The sequence below is a fragment of the Electrophorus electricus genome, chromosome 3, assembly GCF_041902795.1.
Source record: "Electrophorus electricus isolate QZ-2024a chromosome 3, ASM4190279v1, whole genome shotgun sequence".
Taxonomy (NCBI): domain Eukaryota; kingdom Metazoa; phylum Chordata; class Actinopteri; order Gymnotiformes; family Gymnotidae; genus Electrophorus; species Electrophorus electricus.
Window position 1 is genome coordinate 8,395,001 of NC_137499.1, and position 16,231 is coordinate 8,411,231.

A 16,231-nucleotide genomic window follows, 5' to 3' on the forward strand; every position below is an offset into this window, starting at 1 on the left:
CCTCCCACTAAACGCAGCAACATTTGCAGAACACAAACGTTGGTACCATGACCCCCAAAGGGTCATGCAGACTCCACTGTCACTTTCACATTTCACTTTTTAAAGGGTAATAGACAAGTAATTTGGCGGAATAAATAACCGGAGGTAACTGTGTAACTGGTGCGGGTTGTCAGAGGTTGTAAAGGGATACAACAGCCCAGTAGGGAGTTCAGTTGTAAGAAAAAATTGCAATAAAGGACCTATTCAGTAGCCTTACTAAAATGAGGATCAGAGAAAGAAGCCTATAGTTTTATTTTTTCCCCTTCACGCTAAAATAACATTTAGCGCTCCTCTCCATACAGAGCATTTCACGTCTTCATGAAAAAGATCTCATGAAGTATTTTAACAGCCCGCATTAAAAATATTGATTTAATGTTGAAATATCATTTCAAAATATCAATAATGATAATATTTTGTGGCATTTTATAATATGACTGTAGCCTAATTAATTAATCCACATAACTTTATATTTATGATTGCGTGAAATTAAAAAAATACATTAATTAATTACAATTTGCAGATTTCCCACCAAAAATGTTTTGTTTTTCTTTACCCTACGATTTGCCTATGAGTCATGCAAATTCCTGTTAATGATTTGTTTATGGTATGAATTGTTTGTTGTTGTTTATGAGGATAAATGTAGGTTGTATACTTCTTTCCTCGTGTAATCCATATCCACAATCGCTGTATTGCTTATACGGGACACAACATTCTCTATTAGCCGTACCCATGCATCTGAATGTTCAGAATTCTGACATTAACATGTAATAGTTATCTTGGTGAGACCTTTCATCAGTGTTAAGAGTCCAATTAAGTTGGAATTTTCTTGGATGAAATTTCCATCAGGCATGTTAAAAATAATATTTAAAACAATTATTGTATGATTACTGTAGAAGTAAGATAACAATTTACCTTAAATAAACATGTTCTGCAATCATCTTTGCTTGTTTTGTTATGAATTATAATATTACAATAGTTCACATCAGATAAACTGTAACTGAGGGATTAAACATATTAATTGTAATTGTTTACAGATGTTTCAGGACACGCAAATAGGAAAACTTGCAAAGCCTATTGTTTTCAGGCACATTGTAAGAAGGCAATCGACTGAATGGTTGATTCAAACTGACACCTTTTCTCAACGGGTCATTGCATCTCTGTTCTCCTACTAAACCCGGTCTAGACCTAACGTGACTACTTGTTCCTTCTGCCATAAACAATCATTAGTTAATCCAAAAACATGAAAAAACGCCTGCATCAACTTAAATTAAATAAACACACTCGCCATATCTACGAAAGGATCTTAACTACTCTGAGGCTGACTACAAACGTTGTAAGGGTCTAGTTTGCATTTCTTGTTCCACATGCTGCTTCTGCTACTACTACTACTACTACTACTACTACTACTACTACTACTACTACTAATAATAATAATAATAATAATAATAATAATATAGCTGTTACGAATTATTATTATTATCATTGTCATTAGTAGTAATTGTTTAGTAGTGTTAGTAGTAGTAGTATTGTTGTTGTTTTGCTGTTTTTGTTTGTTTGTTTGTTTGTTGTTGTTTCACTATATCTCCGTTTTTCTCCAAATGTTCTTTCAAGACATAGTGGCTTTTTAGATTTTTTTTCCCCATTTTTTCGCCTTTTTCTTGTAAGATGCACAGGCACGTTTGGAGAGCAGTAGGCATCCACACTCACCTTTTTGGAGCATTCTTCCACCAGAGCTATTTCCAGAAAGTATAGAAACTGTGGAATAAATATCAATATCGTATATGAGTTTTCTTTTTTAAAGCTTTCCAGTGATCCTCTGTGTTGAAGACAAACCCCTGTACGGGCAGACAGGGACTGACAATGAACCAAGCTGTCAGTAGTGTGGAGTGACTGAGAATGTGCGTTCGCCTCTGAGTGAGTGAATGGAAGTATGCAAATGAACGTGAGAGTTAGCGAGTGAGAAGGCATGGGCGCGCACGAGATGGGGGAAGTAAAGAGAGAAGCTTAATACACCTGATTGGTGATGTTCGAATGTATCAATCAATCTGCTCCTAGTTGCGCCTTCGCTGTTCCTCAGCGGCTCATTAGCAAAGTCTGACCTCTACCATCTCCTCCCCACAGAGCAGTTCGGGAAACGGGGTCGAACGGCAGGAAAGTGCTGCTACTGAGCCCGCTGATCAGTCCACGCATTCAAATGCTGAGCGCCCTGTCTCATATACATTGAATACAGCCTCATTGCAATACTGTTTTATCGCGTTTTCACTTTAACAATATGCATTTTTTACTATTGATATTAGATTAACTATGGTGACTTGTTTTTGTTGTTGTTTGCGCTGTTTTACTCTTTTTAGATGGGCGTTACCTTATTTTGAATGTATTTGCAAAGAGGACTTATCCTGCATCATAATTATTTAACGTATTTACTAACGTATATGTCTTAAATTAAATTTGGTATTCACCAAAACAAGGTAGGTTTTAGATCCAAAATTAAGTATTTCTGTTGTACTAAACAAATCAATAGCTGTACATCATGCACTAACAGATGGGGACTCAAAAGGATAAACTGCGCTGTACAATAACTGCCCTTGCAAATGGATTCTGGTGTACTGGGTAAACCAATCGCAAACACGCCACGTGCCTTTGTTTGCATGAATATCTTTGGAATCACTTTAGCACAAAACTGCACAGCCTCCAATATGCCCGCGTGTCCTTTTTTATAATTTAGTGACGCATGTGTTTGCAGCCTTTTCTTGAAAGTCGTCAGCAGTGTCAAAACTATTTTTCATTGGCTCATGCGTGGCTATGCGTCGTATTTTATGCCAAAAGTTGTACTTCTGCGTTAATATCTCGGCGTATCTACAGTTTCACCACTAAACACAGCTCATTACAAAAGGCGCCGAGAAGGACTTATAACAGAGGTAACGGGAAAAGGATAACAAGAAAGAAGAGAATGTTTTGAGAGTTGGGAGGTTTTGATGAGAGCAGACCATAAGCATGGTGGTGGTATATATTTAAATTCGTTAATACATGTAAAAAGTCAAAGACCACCAGTAAACTAGAAGGTGAAAGAGAGGCGCTGATCGGCATCACATTCCACACCGGCCCACAAAAACGATGTCGGCAAGGAGTCTGCAATGGCCTGAAAAGGGGGCCTCAGCGAGTAAAGGATAATAAAACAAGCTTAGGCCTGTTTTTGCCCTACGGAGCAGAACTTTCTCCAGTCAGTGGTTATTCTTATTCTAAATCGTGTTTTTCTCTCTCTCTCTTCGTCTGTTACTCAGATATAACACTATCTTATAATTGTGCTATTTTTAAGTAAAATATTCTAAATTTGCTTAGTTCAAACAAAGTTTTCTCCAGCATCTACTGCCTCTTCTCTGTCTCACTTCTTGTGGCTTGAGGTCAAGCTAGCGTTTACATAACGTTTGTTGGTGTGACGGATCTAATGCACATGTCTTACTGAAGGGAATGTTAATGCGTTTTCCTTCGATATAAATAGGTTAATTCAGAATATTTAATTTCATGCACACTGGGAAAAACTCTCAATAAGAAACGCCATTCCTTGATACAGACACAGTTTTATCAATTTAAGTTTTAAACCAGCATTTGCAGCTTGCCCCGTTTTAACTGTATAACTGCGTCAGTTGGTGATGAAAACTAAATGGTCTTGCATATTCGGGGTTAAGATGTCTTATTAAGCATTCTTGCTTATGCTTCGGGGTTATGCTTCGGGGTTATGCTTCGGGGTCCATACGGCGCAACGCTAAAACTACAGTGATAAGTCTTGCCACTTCTACTTTTGGACTCAACAAAATGGATGTGAAAGAGAAAAAGATATTCTATCACAGCCAAAATCCATCGTTTGATTTGATGATTGAAAATACAATCTTACAGATAAACAATTAGTCCAATTACGACCCTTTAATACTAGGTATTGAAAAGGAATTCCTGTTTATGCCGTGTTTTTGCCGTGTTTGCAAAGTGGTTTAAAACTTTAAAAAGGGCGACTAACGGGTTCAGGGAGACTAACGTCATGTTTCAAGAGAAGCATTGTGGATATGAAAACGTCTAAAATAACATACAATATTTCACTGGCTTTCACTGTTTTAATGGAGTGTAGAGAAATGCAGAGCCAAGAACCAGTGAGGGAATGGACGGCTCCACCGTCTCAATCCTTTCTAATAAAAAAGCTTGCATTCTTGGCCGGGGAGCAGGACGAGAGAAAAATAATTCCAAGCCTTAACTAATGTTTTCAACTATGCACTAGGTACAATCAAAGTATTTTTATGCGGTGAATGGTGCCAACTTAGCGCAACATGTCGGCCAGCAAGGGCAAGTTTGATGGTGTAATTCCTTTGTGTAACAACAATGAAAGGTTTAATGAAGTACTGGACATATTTTCCATCATAGGCTTGTCATTTACAATTCTGTGTCCGTGATTTCCTGCTTTCTGTGGTCTCGATAACAGAAGTTTTCAAATATTTCTTGAATATTTAAATATTCAATTTTAAACTTAGCTATTTTAAATAATGTCTTAAATAATTTTAAATAATTGTTTGTTTTACAATGCCATATAATATAATAAATATAATATAATATAATTGAATAATCTGCCAAATATTTGTTAATCATTTGTAAAATGTTTTATAGCACATTAAAACTAATAGCAGTTTTATTAATTATGCTTTATTAGTGTTGATCACAGGAGCATGGGTTCCCTTTCTGAAGCTTGGTTCATGCTCTTGCCCTCAAGGAGTTTACTGTCAATTTAGCTTGTTTATTATGGGCCTCGACAATACATGTTTTCTGTAAAGCTGCAATGTGGCAATACGTTGTAAAAAGAGGTATACAAATGCATATAAATTTGAATTAATAATATTTACAAAAATATTTCACAAATATTATATAAATATTGCTATTGTTGACAGCCCTAAAAGTAGTAAATTTGTAGATGCTATTGTTAGAATAATAAATAACATTATAGTTACATTATAAATACATCATAATAATACACTTGAAAGAACTTGATGCCTTTTAGCCTATTATTAGGTATACAGCTGTAAGGTAATAGGAATGTCATACATTTTGTAGGCTAACTGCAATTGTTTTAGAATAAGCGTTTGAACTGTAATAAAAATGGCACCAAAACACTTTTTTTTTACAATATGATCACAGATGTTCAAAGAAAATTTGATGTACAAAGAAAATTGCAAAAGTTTTCAAATTGACATTGTCTTACGCATATTGTGTTAAAGTAAGAACAAGTATGTATCCACATACCGTGCAAACTGAAACATTTTTCTCTGAAGCAACATGCTAAATGTAAATCTTTAAATTCCTGCAAATAAATGTATTTCTGCCGCCATTGTCACAGACTATAATTATGTAAAGTCATAGTCGTCATCTTATCTGCGTAAATTTGACTTTCTAACCAATACTCTGCTAATACCAGCAATTGTTCTTTTATCCATACAGCTGTGTGAGAAAACCCCAAAAACATTCCCTTGATGTTAGCCTCAGCGTGACACTGTTACAATTAGACATTGATTGAGAAATTATGAGAAATTATATTAGATGAATTTAATAGGTTGGTCTCAATGGGAATTTGTATTGAAACAAAAAAGCTCACTATAATCAGGGCATTAGGGCTTTTTTAATCATTTAAAAATGACCACCACCTCCTTTGTTTATGTGACGATGTCGACACAGAGGGCCTGAGAGACTAGGCTGCTAGAAAGTGCTCTTTATTGTCCATAGTGAAAACAGGTAGTGTAGAACAAAAAAACAAAGAACAAGAATATACTCCATAAGGCAGTGTGGCTCTCCATCGTATACTCAGTAGTAAGACCACTAATGTGCAGCACTGCCTTCCGGGACTTGTTGGTTTAAATAACGAGGGAGTGAAATGTGACAGAGGTGGGTATGATTGGGAGCGGGGCAGCTGTGTGCGTTGATCCGGAGCTGTAGTGGGCGTGTGCCTCCTGTTGGATGGCCGGCCACACCTTGACAGACCCCACCTCCCTCTGAAGACCCCACCAGCCTCCTAGAATGTGATCTGCCCATCCAACATGGAGCAGGCCTCAGCAGGTGTGCCCTGTGAAAGGAGGCAGTGAGGTCGGGGTCTAATACCTGGGAGGCTGGTATCCAGCAATGTTACTCAGGACTGTACCCCTCCCAGTCCACTAGGTATTGCAGGTTGGTACCCTTCTCCTTGAATTGAGCAGGGTGCTGACCCTGTAAGATGGTCCTCCTTTGACCTCCAGTGGTGGGGGTGGAGCCCCTGAAGGATTCTCCTCCTCAGAGACGGGACGCTCCAATACCTGGTGCAGGGCCGACACTTGAAAGGTCATTGATGCCCGACTGTGTCCAGACTGGCCTATCCGATAGGCCATGTTATTCACCTGGCTGGTTACAGTGTAAGGGCCCTCATATCTGGCCTTGAGTTTGCCTGATGGCCCAGCCTAACCGTCCTTGGTAGCGACTCACCTTTTTGTCCAGGTATGAACTGAGGGGTCATCCTGTGCCGCCTGTCCACCTTTCGTTTGTATGCTGCAATAGCTGAGCGCCACCTCTGGTGTGTCTCCTCCCAAACCTGTTCACTTTGCTGACAGAACTTCTCCACAGCCAGTTGGTCAGAAGCAGGGGGATTCCAGGAGTAAAGCAGAGGCTGGTAGCCTAAAACACTCTCAAAAGGGGTAAGGCTCGTCCCTGCATGACAAAGGGAATTCTGCGTGTATTCCGCCCAGGAGAGATATGTGCTCTAAGTCTTGGGATGCTGTTGAAAATACAAGTGTGAAAATTTCCTCAGCTCCTGGTTTACTCTCTCTACTTGTCCGTTCACCTGGGGGTGGTAACCAGAGGTTAGGCTGATGATAATGTTTCGTTTTTGCAGCAGCTCTTTCCACATCTGCAAAGTAAACTGAGCCTCCTGGTCTGAAACAATGTCTTCAGGCAACCCGAATTGTCAAAACACATTGCAGCAGAGCAGGTCTGCTGTTTCTAATGCTGCGGGTAGCCCCTTCAATGCAATAAATCTGACCATTTCAGAAAAGCGGTCTATGATATCCAATATGGTGGTGTTCTCCTCAGAGACAAGTAGGTCCGTAAACAAAGTCTATGAAAATATGAGACCACAGACGCATGGGAGTAGGTAGAGGGAGCAGCTTACCTGCAGGTGGAGTGCATGGCATCTTGCTGCGGGAATAGTCCGTGCACTAAGCAATTTACCTGACCACATCTTTGTGCATTGCAGGCCACCAGTAAAGTGCACTCAACAGCTGAGCCGTGCGTGTCAACCCCGGGTGTCCCATTCCCATCAAAGTGTGCGGCCATGTAATGAGGGCTCTGCGATTCTAGGACGGAACATAGAGCCGGTTCGGTGGACAGTGTGGATGCAGGTTAGCAGCTTCTTTACTGCAGTCTAGATCCCAGGTTATCGCTGCTAAGAAGCATGAGGGAGAAAGAACCAGTTCTTGGCTGGTCGATTGAGCTTCGGCGTTGTACTCCCTTATGTTTCTCTCTGCTGGTCTGTGGGTGATTCAGAAAACAAACACGGAGAAAAAAAGTGACCACTGAGCCTGCCTGGAATTCAACCACTTAGTAGTTTGGAGGCATTCAAGGTTTTTGTGGTCGGTTATTACTGTCGCACTCTTTCCAGCCAATGTCTCCACCCCTCCAAGGTGAGTTTCATGGCCAGGAGTTCACAATCTCCCACTGAGTAATTCCGCTTGGACAGGCTTAACTTCTGTGAGAAGTAGGCAATAGGCCTCAATTTTCCTTCCTTCTTTCTTTCTTGGGATAGCACTGCCCCGACTCCAACATCCGAGGCATCCACCTCCACGATAAAAGGCTTCTTGGAGTCAGGTTGTGCTAATACGGGCGTGGTAGCGAAGGCAATCTTTAGCTCCTCAAAAGCTTTCTCTGCTGCTGAACTCCATTTGAGGCATTTTGCTTGTCTCTGAAGTAGGTCCATGAGTGGTCTGGCTAAGGTGCTAAAAGATCTGATGAACCTTCTATAAAAGTTCGAAAATCCTAAAAACCTTTGTAATTCCCAGCGTTACTGGGGTCTCGGCCAACCTGCCACGGCCTCTACCTTGCTTTGTTGCATACGTACTCTACCATCTCTTATACTGTAGCCCAGGAAGCTCACTTCTCTGTGGTGGAATTCACACTTTTCCAACTTGCAGTAGAGGTGGTTCTATAGAAGAGCACAAAAGAAGGGTACCGAGAAACATGCATACGTCATGTATATGTTAGTCAAAGCAGGTGGAATAGATCAGGAGGGAGCTGTGGCTAAACCATACAGTAGAACGAAATACTCATAATGACAAGAGGAAGTACTGAAAGCTGTTTTCCATTCATCTCCATCTCTGCTCTTAATGAGGTTGTAAGCATTGCGCAGGTCTAGCTTTGTAAAATATCAGGGTCCCCTCAACTACTCAAGTGCAGCAGGGACCAGGGGAATGGGATAGGGATATCTAACCAATAGTCCGTTAAGTCCTCAGTAGGCAACACAGGGTCTCAAGCTCCTGTCCTACTTTTTTACGAAAAACACACTAGCTGACACTGGCGAGGTAGAGGGGCATATTTAGCCCTGAGCCAAAGTCTCCCTGATGTATTGTTCCATCTGGGTCTCCTCTTGGGAGAGGGGATAGACTCTACTCTTAGGTGGTATAACCCCTTCCCTTCATGATGTGGAGGTAGCTGGGTAGCCCTCACTGCACTAAAAAACCTCTGCCAGGTCTTAATACTCCCAGGAAATGGTATATTCCTTGTCAGCATCAGGGCTCTCTATTGATGTGGACTTGTGAGGTATGGCCTGACTGAGGAAGCATCACTGGTAGCATGAGGGCACCCACTCGAGGATTTGATTCCCAGACCACAGCAGGTGGGGGTTGTGAGAGCGTAACCAAGGGAAGCCTAATGTGAGGGGGTAAGAAAGGGAGCAGAGTAAATAAAAGGATATGTGCTCTCTTGGATCATTTATTTCGAGGGTAACTCGAGGAGTGAAATGGGTGATGAATCCTGAGCCCACAGGTCCCCCATCAAGTGCTTGCACACTTAAAGGAGAGGGCAGGGAAATTGCAGTTATCCCCAGTTTCCTTGTAATTCTCCACTCCATCACATTTCCTGCTGCTCCGAAGTCCACAAGAGCTGTAGCAAAAAGAGAGCGGCCCTTGTGCAACACCTCTAATCGAAACATCAACAGGACTGGAGAGCAACTCACCAAATCGTTTCTCTCTCTCTGCTCCCTCGGCTTACATCTTACCCTGGCCACGCTGAATTGCATGGGTTCCTCCGGGCTTCAATAAGTACAGCTGGTGAGGTAACCTCCAAATGCAGCAATCCTTGGTGAAAATGATGAAGTCTCTCCTGCAAGAGGCAGTCATAGGTGATAGCCAGATGAACAGCTTCATTCAAGGTAGAGACCTCAGGTTTGCAGGCTAATTCTGCCTGCAGTTCTCTCCTTAGTCCACTCAGGAACATGTCAATCAATGCTGGTTCATTCCAGCGAGATCCTGCGGCTAGTATTCGGAACTCCATGGCATAGTCAGCCACTGAATGCAGCCCCTCTCTCATCCACACCAGGGCCACAGATTTTCCCCTGGCAAAAATGATGAAACATGGCCTTAAGCTCCTGAATGAAACTGCAGTAGTCATTCAACAAAGAGAACGATTTGACTACCAGAGCCACTCCGCAGACTTGGGCTCTTTTTGTAAGTCTGGAGATCATGAAGGCCACTTTGGCATGATCGGGTAAAAGTCACACTGGACCACAAACCCCTCGCAACGCTCCATGTCTCCAAAGACCTCAGGGGTGGCGATCAGGCACCTTACTCCCTCTGTAACAGGCTTAGGAATTGGTCAGCTCTCAGGAATTGGGGTGAACCTATTCACCTGTCCCTGAAGTAGGCCCTGCACAATAGAGCGAATCTCCCTAAGTTCCAGTGTCACCGTTTGAACAGATAGCGGCTGTGCCCATTCGGGACTGCTCACCTCACTCCCAGTAGGCTGCATATTCTGTGAGGGTGGTGACACAGAGGGAGCGAGGGACGGGGTTGCTAGAAAGTGCTCTTTATTGTCCATAGTGAATACATGTAGTGTAGAACAAAGTACAAGAATATACTCCATAATGCAGCATGGAGCTCCGCTGTATACTCAGTAGTAAGACCACTAATGTGCAGCGTTGCCTTCCAGGACCTGAAGACCATGAAGGTGATTGGGACTGGGGCAGGTGTGCGCTGTGATCCTGAGCCAGAGTGGGCGTGTCCCTCCTGCTGGATGGCTGGCCACCTGTGACAGTTTAAATAGACTGGATAGACGTTTTTATCTAATCAATAGTCTAATCAGGATATCTAATCAATAGTCCGTTAAGTCCTCAGTAGTCAACACAGGGTCTCAAGCCCCTGTCTTACTTTTTTCCGAAAAAAACACTAGCTGACACTGGCGAGGTAGAGGGGTGTATTTAGCCCTGAGCCAAAGTCTGCCTGATGTATTATTCCCTGATGTACTCTCCCACTGGAGGCAGGGGCTGGTTGGGTGACTGAGAGGGGAGTAGCTATGGAAGGCAGGTTTGGTGAGGTTCACAAGACTGGCCAGTCCTAGTTTGGAGCAAGAATTCAATGGTACAAAACAGGGATATACCATTAGCACTGTTATCCATACATGCTGTTCAGCCTCCTTCTTGAGTTTGTTGTGATAACCCCTTCCACTTTCATTCAGTTTTAACCATAACAAAAGTCTGAAGTGAGCAGTTGCTATAATGACACTACCCACCCAAACCTCTGATAGCTAGCTAACCATCAAGTTCGACACAAAGATGCAGTTCCTACAAAATGACAAAGTTGCTTTCAGTCTGTCACTAGAAACAATTCATGATTGACCAACTATAGCTACCTTTGGGTGAGCTTTGTTTTGCAGCCAGTTATCAGTTAGTTGTCTCTGGTTAGTTTTTTACCAGTTTAACGGACTCTGCGATTAACTCGTTTAAAATTGCCCTTACCTCATACAATGAAGTTCCTCCTCTCCATCCTCCAGCTGTAGGAAATGTTGCTTGCTAGTTAACTCATTAGCCAATTGCCTATTTAAAGTACTTGACCATTTAAATTGCCCAATTAAAGTATTTAGCATATTTAGGTCTGAAGTACCTAAATATGGTCACTACTGCTGTCTACTAAACTTCTAGCTAGTATATGAATTAATACATAAATTATCGAGCAATTTAACACATATGTGGATCCCAAAAATAAACAGACTTGAGCACTGGTTTATCAACTTATAAGATCTGTAGTGGTCTGGTCTGAAAATTCATGAGTGAATTTTGACCACTGTGGCTTTCCATATATTGCAGCCGAGCAGCAGTGTACCGTGTTATTTTGTGTTCACTAACAAAACCGTTTAGGTGTTTTTCTAATGTTATACTGATGTGTGTTCTTTTTACGGACACAGTTTGGGTATTGACTAGCAATTTAGTAAGTAGCCTGTCAAAATTTTTCACGTGTGGATTCCGTCTTTGTCTTTGACATGTGCATGCTTATGTCTTTTCCTCTCATTTCCAGAATGAATTTTAAGCCAACATTTAGGTGGGAGACCTCTGGTGAGCTCACCCTCCAGCCTTTGCCCAAGCCTGTGGCGCTGGCCAACATCTACAAGTGGTGGCTGGCCCTGTGTCGGACTTGGAGCGCCAAGAGGGTGAGGGAGGTGACCAAGGTCTGTGTGGTTACGAGATAAGGTGATCCCGGTGCTGAGCGAAAGCATGGTCTGGTTTGGGCAGTAATCAGGCTCAAACATTTAAATGGCTGCAGACCCATGACATGAGCTATGCCATCATGGTGTTGGCAGCCCATCAACAGGAGTGCAAGGGTGCAGAGACTTCCGTGTTCACTTGCATGGCTAACAAGGATGCCCTGGTCCTGTACGGGACCCTCTTCCCAAACGTGATGACAGTCGTCAGGGAATGCCGGACCAGGGACGGGTCCTTCTCTCCTGGAAGGGAGGACCAGTGGCTCGTGAACTTTGGAGAACACCAGAGCTTCTCGTACAGGGACCTATATGAGGCCAGGGACAGGGAGAAGAGGCGGTAGGTAGGGAATTTATGCATAACAAACAGAGCAGCATCGAAAGTGGAATGTTTTGCAGTTACACGCTGTGTTTTGTTAATCCAGCTACATTCAGTGGATATGGCGGCAGAAGGTCAGGCCTGGCAGCAAGATGGAGGCACTGCAACAGTACATCCAGCACTGAGACGCGAAGGAGAGCGGCCGGTTGCAGATTCACTCTGCAACCGCAGTGACTGCCTCCCCATCTCTCCTCTGACACAGTACCTCATCATCCAGGTTTTACTGCTTGTGCGGTGATAGGTAGGCATGTGTGCATGGGTACATGCGTGTGTGGGTGTGTGGAAGACTGAGTCATGGAGTTTCATAGTCAGCATCTGCACACAGGAGCCTTTGGGAGCCTTTGGACAATGAGCTGCTGGCTGTGTCCATGGAACTGGACAATGAAGGTGAAGTGTTCTGCTGACTGAGTTAACTACACAAGTATAAAATTGAATGTCTGTCTTGTTGTTTGGCCTGACTGTAACTTGTTTTATTGTAATGCCGCTTTAATGGGAAGGAATTGGAAATGGTAAGGTAGGTAATGTGAGATGGTGGTTTCACACTGCACGGTCATTAACTCATTAAATGCATGTTAAACAGTGCCCTTCACTTTTGGGGGGTTAAAACTGTCATCTTCATTTCATCTGCTTATTTCATTAACATAGTTGCACATTATGACATAGATTTGTTTGAGACTGCTGTCGTCGTCATCGAGGGGTGGGCTGGGAGCGACTCGTGCTTCAGTAGCACTTCAGGCTTTTAGGCTTCAGTAGCCAGAGCACAGACTTGGACCTGATTGAACATCTCTGGAGAGATCTGAAAATGGCTGAGCCCTGATGCTCCCCATCCAACCTGATGGAGCTTGAGAGGTTCTGCAAAATGTGGAAAAAGTGAATCATTGTGAATACTTTCTGGATGCACTGTAGCCTAATAAATAGATTTCAAGCTTCTTGGCTGTCCCAGCTGTCTCCACAGGCGGATGTACACCTATGCTGTGATGTTAAGTGATATTTTTGCCCTTTTCTAAGCTCATTAATGCTTGCTGTTCCCGCTCTGTCTTCCCCTGTTCCACGCCAGTGCTCCCTACTGATGGCTGAACCAGAAAAGCAGCCTTCGCAAACACAGCCAGTGCTCATTGCTGAGATGAGCAGCACCACCCCACCTCTGGTGCTTTTGTCGTGGGTTCAGGAAAACACAAATCCCATATTCATAATGCATGTTTTGTTTAAGGTGCTTCTGCCTGAGGGCAGCAGAAAGCAGCATCAGTGGCTCAGCCAGGTGCTGTTCACCAGAGAGCAGTCTGTGAGGCTGGCGCTGACCAAGAGTCTGTCTATGGTAGTCGCCTTCCGGACCCCGGCTGGTTTACGGGCAACCTGGCCATTCAAGCTGCTTTGCAGCCCAAATTGCAGCGGCCATAAGCTGATGGTCTGTGGGCTGTACAAGACCATCAGAAGGGTCTTGGACTTCAGCAGCTGGTACTTTGTGGCCACCAAGTACTTGGAGTGCCGCCGCTGTAAGAAGAAAGTGGTGGGCTGGTTGCAGGATGTCTTGGATCATCTGCACCCCGTCTATAAGGAGAAGTTCCCAGCAGTCATGATCTACAGGTGTGTGTGTGTCTGCTGCGTGTGTGAGCATTTGCAAGTGTGTGTGATATTGTGTTGGATTGCTGTGACCTGTTGGTTTCTCTGTGTGATTTGTGTAGGCATGATGTAGGCTGTCCTGCGGGAAGAAGGTCGTTTGCCTGATGTGGGTTCGCACTCTGTGTAACAGTGTGACCTTGCTGTACAGGCATCTGTGTGTGGGGCACAGACAGCAGTGGTTGGCCCTGGCCTCTGAGTACCTCTCAGTGCTCAAGAGGTGGCTGGCCCCGGGTACTGACCACAGCACCATCACCCACCAGCTGCAACTGATGGTGGAGGACATTAGGCAGACAAAGGTGCCACCTCCCCTACATTCAGGACCCTCCAAGTGTACCGCTGTACAGGAGGGTGGGGCACGTGACCAGGGGCGGGGTTGTCCTGCCCCTGTGTATGCGGTTCCACATCCCTGGAGCCATTTCACCTTCGTACCTGGTAAGTCTCTCTCTCTCTCTCTCTCTCTCTCTCTCTCTCTCTCTGTATATATGTCAGCATTGTTTAGTAAAAGCCTCTTTCCTCGACTTCTGCAGGTACAAGTGCATGTGCCCTGCACTTCAAGGCGTACCTGCTTGAAGGGTTGGTGAGGTGTAACAAAGACTACACAGATGCAGTACTGGAGGCCACCTGCAGCACTACGCCATTGAGTTGAGCCAGCAACTCCTCACTGAGATCCAGACTCTCAGGATGGGCTTCGCAATGAGGACCTTCCAGAGCTGGAGGATGAGGGCTTCAAGGATATGGATGTGGGCTTCGATGAGTTTGCGGACCCCACATGCACTGAGCACAGGCTCGAACCACTTCCACCTCTCCATTGTGCTGCAGTGGGGCCTCATTCTCTGACTGCCTTGTCTCAGACCCAACCAAGTCCCACATATGTCTGGGCCGACCAAGGGGACTATTCCTGATGGCCAAGTTGCTACACAGACTCTGGCTTTGTCTGGGGATGAGGAGGATGTAAGTATATTGTAGTTCTTTCTATTCAAATCAAATAATTTATTTATATAGTGCTTTTTACAACAGATGTGTCAGCTTTACAAATGTCCAAGTCCAAGCCCCCAGTGAGCAAACCAAAGGGAAAAGTGGCAAGAAAAAGCTCCCTAGAGTATAAGGAAGAAACCATGAGAGGAACGAAGACTCAAGGGGGGGTGGGGGGCATACTCCTCTAGCTGACAGTGGTCACCACAATAATAACAATTTCAAGACCACTTTTAAAAAATGAAAAAATAAGCAATTATCTTCTGTACTAAGCCTTTTCTACAGTACCTAATGTCTGTATTTTTCTTTCTTTTATTTTCAGGAGAGCCTGGGACCTGATGGTGTTCCTGGATATTCTCATGTAGTAAACTGGCCAACAGTCTAAAAGCTGCCACTCAAAACTCTGTTCCAACAACAGAGATCTTAAAACAGTAAGTTGACTCTCAATAATCCAATAAGTTTCCTTAAGTTTGACTTGTAGCTGTGTCACTAATTGATGCCGCGTGTCTGTCCTTTTGTACCTTCACAGCTGCTTCCTTGGACAAGGCAGGAGGCATGATCAGTGGCCCAGCATCAGCAGTCTTGTCGAAGCCATACGCCTGGCCAGAAGTTCCTGGACAGAGGCAGTTGTCTGCTGAGCACCCCACTCAGCCTGTTGTAAATAGTTGTATAGTTTTATTTATTCCTCTTCATTATTTGTTCTGTGTGTTTCATAATCATTTGTACTTTCAAAAGCAAATGAGCACTGTTTAATATTGTATTATACTTCACAAGGTGAATGAGCACTGATTTAAACCGCTTTTTCCTTTAATGTGAATGAGCATTTTTGTGACTTGTTGGTAATTGGACACGCTTCAAAAGATGCACTTGTTGTTTTGATATTAATTTGATGAACAAATACTATTTTAACTGTTCATTTTCTTTGTATAAATTATTTGGTTAAATGAACTTAATTCAAATAAATCTATTTTTATTCTTATTCATAAATGATCAATTTTTAACAATATATAATGGATATATTTAAAATAATGAGAAACTATAAGATGACAATAAATGACATTCATGTGTAGAATTTTGCATGCAATCTTAATCATGATTAAAAATGAATAATTACACATATGATAAAAAAAAAAAAAAATCAGTCTAACAGCATGACCCACATGGCTACTTGACCTGCATGCTCTAATGCACATGGCTACACAACATGTAAAACACATCCAACCAGCTGTCACCATAGTCCTACCTCCTTACTAGAGAGGTCACATGGGACAGGAATTTGGGCAAATTCTGGCTTCAGGGTCAACCGTGTGTCCGGGAACCCTGCAGACAGCACTGATTAAATCGGGCACCTCCAAAACAGCCCCTGGGGGAGCCCCACCCCAGGTCCCCAGACTGGCCACAGAGAAGATTAGCCCCCATCCTCAAATGCATAAACACAACATTCTTCTCTCTGTTCTTTCCAGGCTTGGTGTGATTGGCTCT

The 16,231-nt window shown here is 43.3% G+C and overlaps 2 protein-coding genes across 17 annotated transcripts in view; one reads left to right on the top strand and one right to left on the bottom strand.

Moving 5' to 3' along the window:
* Positions 1-2,160, bottom strand: part of pax6b (paired box 6b) — a 39,002-nt gene extending 36,842 nt beyond the window's left edge. For 3 of the 13 annotated variants that reach the window (XR_014122574.1, XM_081710119.1, XM_081710125.1), the window contains exon 1: positions 1,747-2,154. Coding sequence is in view for 12 of the 13 variants with exons in the window: in XM_081710119.1 (XP_081566245.1) it covers positions 1,747-2,007 (261 nt within the window). In the remaining variant the exon portion in view is untranslated. Of the gene's footprint in view, positions 1-1,746 lie in introns of all 13 variants that reach the window. The other 10 variants (XM_035532016.2, XM_081710117.1, XM_081710118.1 and 7 more) reach the window with 5 other exon arrangements.
* An 827-nt stretch (positions 2,161-2,987) lies between these two features.
* LOC145653702 (uncharacterized) lies at positions 2,988-15,592 on the top strand. Of its 4 annotated transcripts, XM_081707407.1 has the most exons (9): positions 11,483-11,510; positions 11,598-12,118; positions 12,204-12,398; positions 12,483-12,544; positions 12,655-13,741; positions 13,840-14,209; positions 14,305-14,728; positions 15,072-15,180; positions 15,279-15,592. In XM_081707407.1, exons 5-6 carry the CDS (start codon positions 13,173-13,175, stop codon positions 13,880-13,882), a joined length of 612 nt encoding a protein of 203 aa, XP_081563533.1. In that variant the 5' UTR covers positions 11,483-11,510; positions 11,598-12,118; positions 12,204-12,398; positions 12,483-12,544; positions 12,655-13,172; the 3' UTR covers positions 13,883-14,209; positions 14,305-14,728; positions 15,072-15,180; positions 15,279-15,592. The 4 variants fall into 4 exon arrangements, with proteins under 4 accessions (XP_081563526.1, XP_081563533.1, XP_081563541.1 ...); XM_081707415.1 differs by having other exon boundaries at positions 12,204-12,544; XM_081707400.1 differs by lacking the exon at positions 11,483-11,510 and adding an exon at positions 2,988-3,259 and having other exon boundaries at positions 12,204-13,741.
* The last annotated feature ends 639 nt before the right edge of the window (positions 15,593-16,231 follow it).